This window comes from Asterias rubens, chromosome 14 (genome assembly GCF_902459465.1).
Source record: "Asterias rubens chromosome 14, eAstRub1.3, whole genome shotgun sequence".
NCBI classification, from domain to species: domain Eukaryota; kingdom Metazoa; phylum Echinodermata; class Asteroidea; order Forcipulatida; family Asteriidae; genus Asterias; species Asterias rubens.
Window position 1 is genome coordinate 6224200 of NC_047075.1, and position 18094 is coordinate 6242293.

General features: G+C 38.9%; 1 protein-coding gene across 1 annotated transcript in view; it reads right to left on the reverse strand.

Annotated features, from left to right (window-relative positions):
* Positions 1-18094, reverse strand: part of LOC117299601 (DNA-binding protein RFX6-like) — a 44489-nt gene that overhangs the window by 12573 nt on the left and 13822 nt on the right. Inside the window, exons 7-10 of the mRNA XM_033783149.1 lie at positions 6135-6242; positions 5710-5787; positions 5080-5243; positions 4064-4223 (exon numbers count right to left, since the gene is read on the reverse strand). Of these exons, the coding sequence (XP_033639040.1) occupies positions 4064-4223; positions 5080-5243; positions 5710-5787; positions 6135-6242 (510 nt within the window). The remainder of the gene's footprint in view (positions 1-4063; positions 4224-5079; positions 5244-5709; positions 5788-6134; positions 6243-18094) is intronic.

The following is an 18094-nucleotide window of genomic DNA, read 5'->3' on the forward strand; positions in this document are numbered from 1 at the left end:
GACAGTTTGTATCCTGTACTTAGGTGGAGACAGTTTGAATCCTGTACTTAGGTAGAGACAGTTTGAATCCTGTACTTAGGTAGAGACAGTTTGAATCCTGTACTTAGGTAGAGACAGTTTGAATCCTGTACTTAGGTGGAGACAGTTTGAATCCTGTACTTAGGTAGAGACAGTTTGAATCCTGTACTTAGGTGGAGACAGTTTGAATCCTGTACTTAGGTAGAGACAGTTTGTATCCTGTACTTAGGTGGAGACAGTTTGAATCCTGTACTTAGGTAGAGACAGTTTGAATCCTGTACTTAGGTAGAGACAGTTTGAATCCTGTACTTAGGTAGAGACAGTTTGAATCCTGTACTTAGGTGGAGACAGTTTGAATCCTGTACTTAGGTAGAGACAGTTTGAATCCTGTACTTAGGTGGAGACAGTTTGAATCCTGTACTTAGGTAGAGACAGTTTGAATCCTGTACTTAGGTGGAGACAGTTTGAATCCTGTACTTAGGTAGAGACAGTTTGAATCCTGTACTTAGGTGGAGACAGTTTGAATCCTGTACGTAGGTAGAGACAGTTTGAATCCTGTACTTAGGTAGAGACAGTTTGAATCCTGTACTTAGGTGGAGACAGTTTGAATCCTGTACTTAGGTAGAGACAGTTTGTATCCTGTACTTAGGTGGAGACAGTTTGAATCCTGTACTTAGGTAGAGACAGTTTGAATCCTGTACTTAGGTAGAGACAGTTTGAATCCTGTACTTAGGTAGAGACAGTTTGAATCCTGTACTTAGGTGGAGACAGTTTGAATCCTGTACTTAGGTAGAGACAGTTTGAATCCTGTACTTAGGTGGAGACAGTTTGAATCCTGTACTTAGGTAGAGACAGTTTGTATCCTGTACTTAGGTGGAGACAGTTTGAATCCTGTACTTAGGTAGAGACAGTTTGAATCCTGTACTTAGGTAGAGACAGTTTGAATCCTGTACTTAGGTAGAGACAGTTTGAATCCTGTACTTAGGTGGAGACAGTTTGAATCCTGTACTTAGGTAGAGACAGTTTGAATCCTGTACTTAGGTAGAGACAGTTTGAATCCTGTACTTAGGTAGAGACAGTTTGAATCCTGTACTTAGGTGGAGACAGTTTGAATCCTGTACTTAGGTAGAGACAGTTTGAATCCTGTACTTAGGTAGAGACAGTTTGAATCCTGTACTTAGGTAGAGACAGTTTGAATCCTGTACTTAGGTAGAGACAGTTTGAATCCTGTACTTAGGTAGAGACAGTTTGAATCCTGTACTTAGGTAGAGACAGTTTGAATCCTGTACTTAGGTAGAGACAGTTTGAATCCCGTACTTAGGTAGAGACAGTTTGAATCCTGTACTTAGGTAGAGACAGTTTGAATCCTGTACTTAGGTAGAGACAGTTTGAATCCTGTACTTAGGTGGAGACAGTTTGAATCCTGTACTTAGGTAGAGACAGTTTGAATCCTGTACTTAGGTGGAGACAGTTTGAATCCTGTACTTAGGTAGAGACAGTTTGTATCCTGTACTTAGGTGGAGACAGTTTGAATCCTGTACTTAGGTAGAGACAGTTTGAATCCTGTACTTAGGTGGAGACAGTTTGAATCCTGTACTTAGGTAGAGACAGTTTGTATCCTGTACTTAGGTGGAGACAGTTTGAATCCTGTACTTAGGTAGAGACAGTTTGAATCCTGTACTTAGGTGGAGACAGTTTGAATCCTGTACTTAGGTAGAGACAGTTTGTATCCTGTACTTAGGTGGAGACAGTTTGAATCCTGTACTTAGGTAGAGACAGTTTGAATCCTGTACTTAGGTGGAGACAGTTTGAATCCTGTACTTAGGTAGAGACAGTTTGAATCCTGTACTTAGGTAGAGACAGTTTGAATCCTGTACTTAGGTAGAGACAGTTTGAATCCTGTACTTAGGTAGAGACAGTTTGAATCCTGTACTTAGGTAGAGACAGTTTGAATCCTGTACTTAGGTAGAGACAGTTTGAATCCTGTACTTAGGTAGAGACAGTTTGTATCCTGTACTTAGGTAGAGACAGTTTGAATCCTGTACTTAGGTAGAGACAGTTTGAATCCTGTACTTAGGTAGAGACAGTTTGAATCCTGTACTTAGGTAGAGACAGTTTGAATCCTGTACTTAGGTAGAGACAGTTTGAATCCTGTACTTAGGTGGAGACAGTTTGAATCCTGTACTTAGGTAGAGACAGTTTGAATCCTGTACTTAGGTGGAGACAGTTTGAATCCTGTACTTAGGTAGAGACAGTTTGAATCCTGTACTTAGGTGGAGACAGTTTGAATCCTGTACTTAGGTAGAGACAGTTTGAATCCTGTACTTAGGTGGAGACAGTTTGAATCCTGTACGTAGGTAGAGACAGTTTGAATCCTGTACTTAGGTAGAGACAGTTTGAATCCTGTACTTAGGTGGAGACAGTTTGAATCCTGTACTTAGGTAGAGACAGTTTGTATCCTGTACTTAGGTGGAGACAGTTTGAATCCTGTACTTAGGTAGAGACAGTTTGAATCCTGTACTTAGGTAGAGACAGTTTGAATCCTGTACTTAGGTAGAGACAGTTTGAATCCTGTACTTAGGTGGAGACAGTTTGAATCCTGTACTTAGGTAGAGACAGTTTGAATCCTGTACTTAGGTGGAGACAGTTTGAATCCTGTACTTAGGTAGAGACAGTTTGTATCCTGTACTTAGGTGGAGACAGTTTGAATCCTGTACTTAGGTAGAGACAGTTTGAATCCTGTACTTAGGTAGAGACAGTTTGAATCCTGTACTTAGGTAGAGACAGTTTGAATCCTGTACTTAGGTGGAGACAGTTTGAATCCTGTACTTAGGTGGAGACAGTTTGAATCCTGTACTTAGGTAGAGACATTTTGAATCCTGTACTTAGGTAGAGACAGTTTGTATCCTGTACTTAGGTAGAGACAGTTTGAATCCTGTACTTAGGTGGAGACAGTTTGAATCCTGTACTTAGGTAGAGACAGTTTGAATCCTGTACTTAGGTGGAGACAGTTTGAATCCTGTACTTAGGTAGAGACAGTTTGAATCCTGTACTTAGGTGGAGACAGTTTGAATCCTGTACTTAGGTAGAGACAGTTTGAATCCTGTACTTAGGTGGAGACAGTTTGAATCCTGTACGTAGGTAGAGACAGTTTGAATCCTGTACTTAGGTAGATACAGTTTGAATCCTGTACTTAGGTGGAGACAGTTTGAATCCTGTACTTAGGTAGAGACAGTTTGAATCCTGTACTTAGGTGGAGACAGTTTGAATCCTGTACTTAGGTAGAGACAGTTTGAATCCTGTACTTAGGTAGAGACAGTTTGAATCCTGTACGTAGGTAGAGACAGTTTGAATCCTGTACTTAGGTAGAGACAGTTTGAATCCTGTACTTAGGTAGAGACAGTTTGTATCCTGTACTTAGGTGGAGACAGTTTGAATCCTGTACTTAGGTAGAGACAGTTTGAATCCTGTACTTAGGTAGAGACAGTTTGAATCCTGTACTTAGGTAGAGACAGTTTGAATCCTGTACTTAGGTGGAGACAGTTTGAATCCTGTACTTAGGTGGAGACAGTTTGAATCCTGTACGTAGGTAGAGACAGTTTGAATCCTGTACTTAGGTAGAGACAGTTTGAATCCTGTACTTAGGTAGAGACAGTTTGAATCCTGTACTTAGGTAGAGACAGTTTGAATCCTGTACTTAGGTGGAGACAGTTTGAATCCTGTACTTAGGTGGAGACAGTTTGAATCCTGTACTTAGGTAGAGACAGTTTGAATCCTGTACTTAGGTAGAGACAGTTTGAATCCTGTACTTAGGTAGAGACAGTTTGAATCCTGTACTTAGGTAGAGACAGTTTGAATCCTGTACTTAGGTAGAGACAGTTTGAATCTTGTACTTTTAAAGCAGCTGAAGTTCTATCTGTGAAGGAAGATTGCTATCTTTCAGCATCATTCAGCATTTGCTTTGCGTTAAATGTTTGCTTTCAATTTTGTTGTTGGTATGTTTTCTGTTGATATATTTTGTCGAGTTTTCCGTTCTTTTTTTCACCTGAGCCAAGTGGAGGAAAGATGTTTGTCTTCTGAGTGACTGAACAAAACGTCTTGCAACAGGCAGCTTACACTGGCTAACACACTCTGGTAGATGCTCTAATGAGGAACTTAACCACTGCTCCCAATGCTTGGCAAACTTTCGTATATCTGCAAGAAGACTGAAAGAAATGTAAATCTTATTAAATTCATCCATAATAACGAATGTACAGTTGAAATAAATCTTATTAGATTCATCCATAATAACGAATGTACAGTTGAAATAAACAATCACAAATCATGCAACTTTACTGAGGTCATTAAAAGTCATATAAAAAGTGTCCATCGTCATAATAACAATGATAAAGACTTGTAATGCACACGTACTATACTACCCTGCTGGGCGTTCAAGGCGCAGTAACATTAAAAACAAAACCAAGAAAACAGAAACAACAAAATAAGTTATGAAAACCTGTGACATAAGATAAGTTTTGAGAAGAGATTTGAATTGTGTGGTACAAAGACATAGTCTAAGATTAAGTGGTAGAGAGTTCCAGATGCGTGGCGCAGCTATAGAGAAAGACATGTCACCCCAGGATTGTCGAGACTTGGGTTAAATGAGGAGAAACATGGAGCATGGGTGGATTTCACAAAGAGTTAAGACTAGTCTTATCTCGACGAGTTACTTATCATAACTTAGGACTGGCCTGAAGGCTTTATTATCCCCTAGGATTAGTCGAGTCTTAAGTTAGGACTAGTCCTAATTCTTCGTGAAATCCACCCCTTGACCACAGATTCCTTGACGAAGTGTAACGTTGAAGTAGTTCTGCGATTGGGGAGCCTTGCCAGTAACTGCTTTGTGGACAATGAGCATCAGCTTGAAGATGGTTCGTTAGATAGGGAGCCAGTGAAGTTGTTTCAGAACGGAGGTGATAGAACAGCTTAGGATTGCCAGTGATTAAAACAATGTATAATTCTTTGAGCCGTGCGCATCGTGCATGATCCTATAATAGATGAAAGCGATGAACTCAATCTTACCCTTCTGGCATCTCCTGCATGGAGGCTGGAATGAGGATCTCCACCGTGGTCTTGTACAAGATGGAATCACAGATACATATCATATCAATGATTACCGAACTGTCTAACAGCGGTAACAAGTGATCAGGCATTCCTTGCCAAAAATGCAAAAGAAAATTCTGGATCTAGTGGGGAAAAAACAAGAATATTACTTGGTATAAGAATAATTTCTTTCAATTTTTTTTATTTTCAAAATAATGGACAGCCCTCTTTGGTTTAAAGGTACTATATACTTGAATTTTAAGTTATAAACACAAAGGGTGCTTTCAGTCAGCGTTTGTATTCATTTATTTTGTCATACAATGTTTGTTGTGGTGTAAGACACAAAAAACGCCCTAAGTATTTTAAATATCTTTGTTTATAAAGTTTTTTATTTCATATCTACTATTATTTATAATAATGAACTTGCTTATGTACAGCTTTGGATTGAAGGCTTAAAGGTGCTTTAAAGTGATAGCTCAACAAAATATGACCAATGTTGAGAGGTCACAGTAACGCAAACTCAACTTCAAAACTAACGTTATAACTTGGAAAAGAACCCGAACTATACATTTTGTTTAAATATTAATGGCATATTAGATTGATCTGTACCTCGTCAAAGTTAGAGTTGATGATTGTATCTAGAATACATTGACAGTGTGTCTTGTACATCATGAGCAGCGTCTCCACCTGTGTAATACAATCAATTATAATGACATGGTTTTAGGCAACTGTCATGTCCAATTGGTTAAGTCACATGATCAGACACAATGGGCGTGTGGGAACTTTCAGCAGTCATACTTTTTCATGACGTCATTGTTTTCCTTGCATGATCACATCCTTTCCACTGTGTTTTTCATATCAACCATGGTTTATTTTACATTATAAGTCTTAGGCAAGTGCATGCAAATATACATTCTCATAAAATAGGTGAAAACATGCATATAAGGAATGTAGACAGCTGTTGGGTTGAAATTGTAACCAACATTGTCTTTGATTTAAAGAGGTTAGAGTATTTGACATGGAATAGAATTTACCTTGTCTTTTGGGATGTTGTAGGGTAAGACAAGAGATACTGCAGTCGGGAACTCGGGTAATAATGTACCAGTCTTTGAGGCAAGTGAGTACTTCCGTGTGAAACCACCCTGAATCAGAGAAAACATACATCACTCATTATAGCAATCCTACAGCCAATCAAGACAATACAATCAATACAGCCAATCAACTACAGCCAATCAATACAGCCAATTAAACCCTACAGCCAATCAAACCCTACAGCCAATCAAACCCTACAGCCAATCAATACAGCCAATCAGACCCTACAGCCAATCAAACAAACAGTAAACAGGTAGAAAAGAGTTGTCCCCTATACTCTAGATCATTACTTAAATGTAGGAAATATATTTGAAGATAAACGAGGACGACTTGAAGAAGGTGGACTTGAAGTATATGTATAGTCTATATGACCCAGTAACTGTTGCCCAGTATAGAGAGCCATAGTTAATGGGTCTAGAGATAGGCCCGTCTGAAAGTTTACTCGGTAGCCATAATTGTTACTTATCCCAATCTTCTTCTTTTTTTGAAATTCTGTTGGAAAGTTTGATGTGACAAGTTACTCGCAAAAAAATATATACCTGTTTTGATGTTTCCAAAAATGTTTAACTAATGTATTCTTTATAGCAACCCTCTCTTTTATAAAACACTAAACAAGTAAAGATATATTAATTACATTTCAAGTCCTATACACAGATTTCATACTTGGACCTATCTGTTAAAAGTTTATTATTTTGGGAGTTTTGTTATGAAAGTATGTGTATCGAGTTTTGTTCGAAAGCATCCGACCGTTTTGCCCAAATTGAAGTTCCAATTGGTTTATTCATCGCAAGTAGTTCATTTTGTTATTTGTTGATCTTAAAAACCAACGTCGTTTTGCTTGGTAAACCCCATAACACGCTTGATATTCTAATAACAGATTAAACCAAACTTTTTCCCGTTTATCAACTCCAAACTATGAACATTTACCAGAAAGAAATAGAAATAGAATAGTCATAGTGAGTTCTTTAAGATAAGCAGAAGAGATCCTTAACTACCCAGGCATCAGAATGACTAAGGAAGGATTGTCAAGTATGGGCGAACCAAATTAAAACTGTCTTCAAGATTTGTACAAGTGAGAAAAAGATAAAAGTGCGGATTGACACGATGTGTAGCTTGCTTCCTGAAGCAATTTATATCCTGTCCCCTTCATCCGATCAACCGGGTAAATTAGTTCTTACAAAGTCTGCACTTGAGAATTTAATATCCAGCTTGTAGGACCAGCTAGAGCGATAGGTTGATGAGTGTCGGTCAATATAGAACAACAGGCAGAACCGTTATAGAGGCGACAAGCTTAATGGCTACAATTGCCCCCAACTACAAGTACAACATGGATATTGCTTACACTATGCATATTTGATATACAACAATATCGGAAACAAGCACTTGTGTTTTGCCAAATTAATTTCTTGCAATGTCTTGAGAGGCGATGGTTGACATTAACTGGTTTATGTTCGTCGTCAAAATCTTAGCAAACACCCTACCACATCAAGCAAGACATATTTGCCAATAAAGAATCCAGGCATCGAGTCTTCCATGGGGCTAGTATCTTTATTAAATTTTTAGCCAGTCACCAAGGAATTCGTACCATTTTCACGCTAATTTTGTGTAAAATCCACTCCTATTTTGTAAGCCTTCGTTACCTGACGCTGTAGCTATGGCCGTGCAATCACAAGACATCAACTTGTCAAGTTGTGCCATGATATGCTCACTTTATAAGTGCTTGGCAATTACGCACACAATTTAATTAAGTTAACAGTTAGCCCGTCAATTACACACACTACGATTTACTCTTTACTTTGGAGGTGGCAAAAGAAACGCATTTTAATCTTGAAAACTTAGTTTCAATCCCGCAACGAAAGTATCTATAGTATCAAGATGACGATAAACACATATTGACTGTCATGTAAGGCCCACCATGGTAAACAAAACACCTCTCCCTGCCTTGTTTGATTGATTTTGAAGTTTTATTTTCAGACTTATGCTTAAAGACACTGCCGTCGATTTCACAAAACTCTTCCTAACTTAAGACTAATCTTAGGACTTAGGACGAAGACCAACCCTGCACTGTAGCATGCAGACCTTGAGATTAATGTTAAGTTAGGACGAGTTAAACGAAGTTGTGTGCTTTCAGATGCTTGATTTCGAGACCTCAAATTCTAAATCCGAGGTCTCGAAATCAAAATCGTGGGAAATTACTTCTTTCTCGAAAACTGCTCCACTTCAGAGGGAGCCGTTTCTCACAATGTATTATACTACCAACCTCTCCCCATTACTCGTCACCAAGTAAGGTGTTATGCTTATAATTATTTTGAGGAATTACAAATAGTGTTCATTGCCTCTAAACAGACGACTAGTCAGGGGTCGATGTCTAAGTAGATAGCCCTAACTTATAGGACTTGTCGTATGCGTTAATATTACAGGTACAAAATAATTCTGAAAAGAACCCCCAAAACTGAAAATTGGCACGTCGCGGGAGGTGAACACGTAAACTATAACTATTTCCCTTAACTATTGTTCATTCGCTAGCCAGACTCGCTAGCAAAGTTCTGGGTCACATGCAAGTTGTTTTTGTACTAGCCCACATTATAGGCCTATGATGCAAACAATTTTCGAAACGTAACCATTTTGTGTGTGCATTTGTTGACGATAATGTTATCATCCCTTAATTTCTGTCCTTGATAATGTTTTTCCATCAACAACAATTGGTTTATATCGGTTCTTGATTTGAGGTTCGCTTGAAGAAAAAAAACTTCCTTCGTAATAACATATTCGTGATTTAACGATCGGTCGGCGACGCACAGTTGGGGGGGGGGGGGGGGGGTGATATGCAGCGAGAGCGATGTGTCTATGAGTACGAGGTTAGTATTTAGCTTAAGATTAAGCTGGAACGGGGTTGAGATTAGACCCAGCAAACAGTGCGTGTCCCAACCCTGGAAACTCGAGTTATGTTTCCCCTGCCCGCCTATGAAAGCAAGTTGTATAGCGACCTCGTTAAATATAGCGCAAATCTGGACTTGTCATGAAACCATTTGCGAACTCTAAAACAATATCATTTCGGGAATTTATCACCGAACCACTCATTTATTGTGAAAAGGAACATTTAACTCCCGGCGGACTAGTAATAAGAAAATATATGACTCGCCCGCCGCTTCAAAAGTAAGTTTGCCAAAGTCAGAGATCTTAAAAAGTCGGAACTGAAAACAAAAGACTGAATTTCAAAGACCGAAAGACAAAATTCACCCAAAAGGCGGCATAATCTTACCCCTGTTATTAACAACTTTTATGCTAGTCCTAAGTCAGGGCTAGTAACTCGTCATCCACCTACATCCTAGCCTTATTAGAGGACCTGTCCATATTAAAGAAATCAAAGGTGACGAGTTTGAAGTTAGTCTGGTTGGAATGAGAAAATACGGTTGTGTCTGAACTGGCGGCTACAGCTGAGGCTATGGTCGGATCATCATGCGTTGAAGTATATAACATCCATATAGCACCAGTCGTATCCGCACATGAGTAGATGCCAGTTCGGATATCCGTTTTCCACTTCCTAAACCCCAACGTGATTCTCGTTCACCGAGTGGGTTTTAGGGGCCCAGTTCGCTATCCGCTATACGTGCAGACGACACTGATATCCTGCTTCCTACACGTAAGTACGGATAGCTAAACGTACGGATAGCCTATCCGTTCGGGTGCGAAACCTCCCTATTAACGTAAAACAACATATAGATAGGCCTACTATTATAAGAGAAGGGGTTGTCCCTGGTGTTTCTCGTATGGGCTGGCGGCAGATATTGCTGCCTCCTCTCAAATTAACCGTTCTTACGAGTACATCTTACAAACCCAAACGTCGTCTACAAACTCAGTCAAAACTGGTTTCATTTGTAAGTCCATCCTGACACAAAATTGTATTAAAAGAGAAATGCAAGTCGCACTATTTCTGCGTGCAGGACTGAGTTGTCGTATCAATATTACTGTTCATTTTGCGATTTGTTGAAGCCAGAGTCTGTGGCATAAAGCACAAGAAGCAACTTAACGGGATTGCTACTTCATTGAAACTCTATGTACCCTTTATGCCGTCAGGTTTGCAGCCCTGGTCATTCATTGACTAACCCTAATGGTTGCTGCATATCCAAGTCAATTTAGCAGCTTAATTTAGCAATTGATACGAAGCACAGATGGACGGGACCCCACCATTTATTCACAAGTATCCATCAGACCGAGCGATGTGTCTTGTTTGTACGCTCAAGCCTAATGTCTTTTAGAGAGCGCTAATTATTGCCGGAGAAAATTTGACGCACGAGTTTCCTGTGGGGAGAGGCGAGGGAGCCTCGCTGCTTATCGGCCTTAAATTCACCACACTCCCAAAGCTGTCTATCATCCACGACTGCTCTATACGCTTCATTACTGCAATAAGTACCCTTATTTAGTCACTAATTTGATTGTACAGGTTTAATTGAGAAAGTTCAAAGACTTGGGTCGATAAACGTTTATTGGTGTCGAAAATCCACCACAACAATTACAAAAGGGTTGATCTTGGCGCACAGTGTATGAACTAATTTATATATCAATATTATAATAATGATTACGATTCATACCATCATGCCCTTCATTTATTGAAGTTACAAAACCTCCAGCAACGCCGTCAACACATTTGTCTTAAATTTGCTAACTTTCTAACGAGCAGTAATGTATTTCGGGAGTGGCTTCCTAAAACGAAAGGATGGAGATGGTAATGGCCGTTCACTACTTAACTCACATTTTTTTTTACAACTCCTATTGTAGAAACCAAGCGACTTGCTACTAGTGCAGTCCCTTTCAACGGTCAAACTTCTTCATGAAAATTTCGTGTAAATTGTTAATGTTTCTGTATAAATACTTTTCTATTTATCTCGCTAAGTTGAACTCATGTGTGCTTTTTATGCAACCCTTTTTTAATGTCAAACCCAATTTTGCTCTGTCTGTAATTTTAATGTTTTAACTGTACATTTTGTAAATTCAATGTGATTTTGAAATTGAAGTTTTTTAATAAACCATGATTAATAATACTAATGACGGGTTGTGACTTAGGACTCGGAGTGACCAACACACAACGGATTCATTTCCAAAGTTGAAGATGAACTGTGTTTATTTGAAGATAAAAGATGGTAGCATGACGATGTCGTGCTTTTTACAAATTAAAAATGTTTTTATATTTTAAGCAGTTTTTTGGTATTGTTTGATTTTGGATCTGATGGTGAGTAGGGTGCAATGTTTTTTTGCTATTTCTGCTCATGTTTCTATTCTGTATTATAATGTATTTGGTCGACAGCGCTTTGAAACAGTATTAAAAAGCTTTATAAAATGCAGTTAGCCTATGTAAAGTTAAGTTAAATACACTGGACACTAGTGGAAATTACTTAAAATAATTGTTAGCATAAAAACAACAAGTAAAGGAGAGCTGTTGATAGTATAAAAGATTGTGGGAAACGGCTCCCTCTTAAGTAATGTAGTTTTCGAGAAAGAAGTAATTTCCACGGATTTGATTTCCAGACCTCAGCATTAGATTTTGAGGTCCCGAAATCAAGCTTCTGAAAGCACACATTTTCGTGTGACAAGGGTGTTTTTTATTCCATTATTATCTCGCAACTTCGACGACCAATTGAGCTCAAATTTTCACAGCTTTGTGATTTTGTGCATATGTTGAGATACACTAAGTGAGAAGGCTGGTCTTTGACAATTATTCTCAATGGTGTCCAGTGTCTTTAAGTTATGGCCTTTGTTTTGATGTCTGCATTCCATGTGTACTTATAATTTTCCACACAGCCTTTTATACCATCCTTAAACCACTTTTAGTTAAAACTACTCTGACAAAGTACAAACAAATGCATTCTAGACACTATTTTGTGACTCGATGTATGAAGAATGGGTATAGCAAACTTGGCTAGTACCAAGGTATACTGGTGCAGAGTTTGTAATGTGAGAATCTTATTCGCAGTATGACGAAGATAAAGTGTTAATACATTTGTGCCAATACACTGATTGCAATGATCATTGGCGGTAAAAATTAAATTGTCAAAGTAGCAAGTACTTTGTAACATTAGAACATATTATGTTAGATACGAAGAGTCCAATGGTATGCATGGATCCAGCGACGCCAATATGCCTACGTAGATTACTTCTAACTGTTTACTTCGCAGCATTTGGATAACTGCTGACCGCTCTACATGGTATTTAGGGAGTTGTTATTGTCCACAGATTGCTTTCACATTTTGTTTTCTATTGTTGATCTTAATATGAATCACACAATTACACAAAGATCGGGACGTGTTTGTGTAATTAGAGAGGTTTCGCAAGTGTACGGATACAGATACAGGGGGGCTTATTCATGAAGCCTTCTTAGGCCTTAGTAAGCACTTACGAGTTACTAGTTCGTTCTTAGCGAGTTGCGTCATATTCACGAAGCACTCGTAACTTCAATCGAGTGCGTAAGTCCTTACTAGTGCTACGTCGGGTGTTTTCGGCTTCGTAGCGTTTTCTTAAGACCTTTTCAACATTCTTGACCAACTTTCCTGGTTAATTTTTGTAAATTATTGCAAAATATTACAAAAAAATGTGCTTTATGTGAAAGGACAACAGCTTTCCCAGCAATTCTTGCGAAATTTTCTCAAACTTTGCGAAAATTTGGACTAGGTATCAACCTCTTTTTGTTATATTTATTTTCAATAAATTGATTGATTGAGTGATAGAATGTTGGTTGGTTGGATGGATGGATGGTTGGTTGGTTGGTTGGTTGGTTGGTTGGTTGGTTGGTTGGTTGGTTGGTTGGTTGGTTGGTTGGTTGGTTGGTTGGTTGGTTGGTAGGTCGGTCGGTCGGTCGGTCGGTCGGTCGGTCGGTCCGTCGGTCGGTCCGTCGCACAGTGGGCCAGAATGGGATGAAAGTGCGCCAAAAATAAACATCATTAAGTTTTGTGCAGGAAGATTCACCTACTGAGCTTTTCCGACCCGTAGAATCCAATGGTGATAATTAGATCGGAGTATGACGTCAGCAAAATACCGATTTTTGATTGGTCCTGATGTAATGGTCTGTTTATCGAGGTAAAATTGTGACTAATTGCTTGCTTGCATCTGTGAATAATTCTAAGCAACCACGACAAGAGTTTTCAATGTTTGATGCATCATCAACAGAACTAAAAAATTCAAATAATCGCTTTCTTGGTAAAGACGCCATTGTGCACTGTGGTACAGCTGACAGATACATTTAAAGACAACTAGCGGCAGTATCCCTCATCACAACATACGAGACACCAAGTACATTGAAATTTCAACTGCGCAATCAGACATAAATAGGGGTATCATATTGCACCTTTCCGGCGAGCGCAGCCTTGCTTGGGTGTCTTGTTTCTCAGTGGAGCGCGCCATATGTAATAATCAGAAAAGGGGCGAAAACGTACAGTGATCGCTTCAAAAAAACTGCTCTAAAATCGTGTATCGCAGGTTGTCGCAGCTAAATTTGGTACCAAAATGATGCAAACAAGTTGCTCTATTAGAAATGAGTAGACTTCAGGCAGCAATCGACGGCAATCTTTAGTTTCCGTATTGCTGAACACAGAAAACGTAAATTTCATGTCAATGTTGACACAATTGTCAGTATTTATTCATAGAAAACTTCAACAAAAATAAAAACTGATTTAATTTCCTTCAAATATGAACCCTAAACTAGAGCCAAGTGAAAGTTTAGCTCCGTAACTCAATGCAAGGTGTCTAATTTTGCTTTATGAAGATTTCTGCAACTATTTTCATTTTATGGCCAATTTCTGTGGATTTGCATACCTTTAAGAGGTCATGACAAGTCAATATATATATATTTTGCTTAATTTCCCCATAAAATGGTCCCATGGGGAATAAGCAACCTCAAAAGTGTTGAAAAAATTAAAACTAGCAGGGTCACGTTTCACCCTTTTTGGTGCACTTTGGTTTCGGCCTGGCCCACTGTGCGTCGGTCGGTGTATTTGTGTATTTATTTAGTATGACTTTTTGTTGATATGATGATTTTTTACTACTATTGTTATTACTTGTTATTTTAATTTAGCCGTGTGTTGTGTAGAATTATTTGGGTTTCAATTTAGTTCGTCTGGTCGGTGCTTTGTTTGGCTTTGCGGGTTACGATGGTTTCTGTCTATACATTTTAACAACTTTTGTACTTGATTTGTGTTACTTTTCAATTCAATTTTGCTGGTACAGTATTCATTATTAACAACAACAACTTGATATATTATAGTTGAGCGGTCACCAGCGTTTTCCTTTTGGCAGCCTTCTACTTTGCCTTTGATTCCATGTCATCCCATTTGTGGTGAACCGCTGTGGTTGTTCGCAGCACTTTTCCAACACAGTTGATTTTGCGTGAAGTACCGACCAAATCAATGAAACAAGGTCAACTAACTTGACTATCTCAGTAGGCGAGCAATTCGCCTTCCGGTGATTTCCCCTTCGCCTCCTCCTCGTGTTGCAGGACATCGGTCTTCTTACTTGACAAAAATACAACTAAAATTCTGCAAAACAGTATCCGTTTTTCTACGACGTGTATGAGGTCCCGTATCCGTTGCTAACGTGTATGCAAAATACGATAGTCGCGGAGACGCGTCACGTGAACACACAAAGTGTCGACGTATCTGTATATGTATCGTAGACTTGCGAAACCTCTCTATTATAATAGATAGTCTATTAAACCACATGATCTATTGTGTTCCTGTACGCGGTAGTTATAAACCAACTGTGTACATGCTAGTTACCTTCGCCATTGTATCGATCGTCATTCTGAGAAAAACATTAGACTCTACTGAATGTTATAAGGTCTCAATAACTCTAGCAAGACATAGAATTATTGACAAACACCTATACAGAGGATTTTAGAATTTCAAGATCAGTACAAAATGTCAAAACCTAAAAATCTACGAAACGCTGATTGGACTTTAGGGAGCTTAGTGCTACCTGTACTAAGGTTGATGCAAGTTATGATGACAGACAGGTAGCGGCCTATTGATCATCACTCAGATTGATCCATGCTCGGACATACAGTGCAGATAACAGCCACCGGGTAGCTATAGATCAATATTCGCCTTCGACGATCCACAGTTTGCAAAAGCAAGTTTTCAAGATCGAGGGTCAAAGGGTCAACTCGTGCGGTTTTGATCTTTAAGGGCTCGCCGTCTCTATTGTTTGTTTGTTTGTTTGATTTTTCCCCATTTTTTTTGGGGGGGGGGGGGTAGACAATTGGAAAGGTCATAAGGTTTAATGTCAATGTGACGTTTATTTCCTTCCAATAATGTTATTGTTGTCCCTTTAGGTTTAAGCAAGGCGCGCGTTGCATCCCGATGGCGTCATTTCACTACAGGGCTGCCTTTAATACCAGCATGCAGAGCTATGTATGTATACTACTCAGGACTAAACACAGGCATTCATTTTATACAGCTCTTCTGTTCTTTGAACCCATCATACCACGCTGCCGGCCAAAACCCACACACTGCAACGGCAGCACGAAAAACAACATTAAAAAAGATTCACACATTCTGATATCATACAAATTGCCAAGGTTAAAATATTCTTCCCCCACAACACAAATGCTACAAACATGACGGCCTTCGTCATCCCATAGATTCCGGTCATTCCTACCCATCCATGCGCCTTTGTGATCAACAGATATTGCCGTATTATATCCCTTTGCTCTTTGTTTCATTTCGGTACGCGAGTAAATCAATAAGGCCAAAGGCATGGACCAGATCTCAGTGTATGAATTGTTAAAGAAAATAACCATTGGAGACAAGCTCTTTAAGGGAAGAGGTATGAAGCTCATTGCTTTAACACTTTGCCTTGTTTGTTTTCATGATGAGGTGGTATGTGCGTCTCTTGACAAGGCTACTAAATAAAAAACATGTTTTCAACTTTTATGTTTGAAAATTTCTCACTTGAACACAACTTCAATCGTTGAAAAAAGCGCTACCGCCCTTGAACAAAATCAATCGGCGTTTTCCAAACCTAACTACCAGCCTGCTATGAAGTTACAGGGTCACAATAAACTTGAACAAAAGTTTACGTTACGAAGTTATAGACCTACCAACTGACTGCGGCCAAAATGGCTGAGAAACGATTGGCAACGCGTAAGAAATAATGTTGTTTGGCAAACAGTGTCTGAAGAAAATGATTTGGTTGGTCTTAATAACCTTCCTCTAAAGACTCGATTAATACACAATTAAAACAGTTTCAAATGTATACCAAGACGGCAACATTATTTCAAGGAAAGCTAGTTCACCAACGAGTCCAATGTGGCAGTTTTTACAAACAATAACACGACGTAAGTTGTTCGATGCACTTCCCAAAATACATTGCCTGTTTCTGTCTACAGGATACCCAAGTAATGGTCACGACGCTGCACAGCACACACAACAAGGTTGGGTGTCTCTCAGATACTTGACCTGACTAAAAATTAACTTTAATATTATGATTATTGTCTGTTATATTCCATCGATTAGTTATTTATTTATCTAAGGAACATATCATTCGTGCGGAAAACGTTTTCTGCTGTTCCCATATTTCTTTATTTACCTACAAAGCTATGAATATTGTGCTGAGTTTACTTAAGCAATCTGAGACTAGTTTATGTTATCAACGCTACAGTCACGTCCGTCTGCCCACAACATGGCAAAACCACCAACGACTGTTTCATGACCAGACACGGCAAGCTGGGGGGGGGGGGGGGTGCTGCAAAACAGCATATGTAATTTTGTAGTAATGTTGGGTTTGTGCATTTGCTAACCTATTCCATGCCCTTTCTGGCAGGCGAGATAGTTCACTTGTCGTTATGGGAGTTATTTCATTTTGTGTCATAGCCTAAGGTATAATTTCCACATAAATAACAACTGAAAACACTTTTGCCATGTGCCCCTGTGTTCATATTATAAGTTGATAAATATCAGACAAAGCCTGCATAGTCCATACAATATGAGACTTCAAACGTTCTTGAATCAAATAGTGTACACATCTTACATGCAAGGGTTATGTCACAGGTCACATGATCTAAGGAGAAAAACTTTCTATTTATAGAACCATTTTTCGAATTGTTTTACATCACGGGTTGTTACGTCACCGTTACGTCACTGCGTGTCGCGTCATGGGTGCAGGAATGAAAATCAGTAACAACTACATACCAAAGTCAAAAATACACAAGGAAATAGCCGTCGGATCGTTTGTTTAGAATTTCACTTCAAAAAGTGCAAAAGTACTGTTTAGAGTCTCAACTGTCAATCATTTCATCTTCGACTTCTTTGTTTGCAATATTTACCGATTGTGACATTGTCAAAAATTTGCAGTAAAGTCAACATACTTTTGAACGCATGGGTAAACTGTAGGGGCTGGGTTGGCCTCGATGACACTTGATAATAATAAACGAGGTCTCTTGATATGTGCCCTGATTGCTGGCCAGAAATAGGTTACCAGAAATAATAAGAGCAATCACACAAGCGTAATGGCTCGCACCAACATTGCTCAAGAATACACAACCCTTGTCTAAGTTCTTTAGTTTAATAGTGACTGTTGATTTGATCAGTATTATGAACTACTAAAGGTCTTTGTGCTTTTCGTTAAATCATATCATTGAGCAAATAATGAGATTTTATTAGCGATTAAGAATCTCGATGAATACAACGCGGGATGCAAATCAGAAAATGACACATTTATTTCTATCCAGTTGAGGTTGGCGCGCTATAACTCCGATACGTCTCTGCACGATAATTCAATATGACAGACTCATGCATGATCATGGTGAAACTTTTCAACGTTAATTAAACTTTGGAACACAGAACCGACGGTGACCCCAATATTCAAACATTCACAGCTCAATAGACGTTTTCATGACATTACATTGTGTGCAATG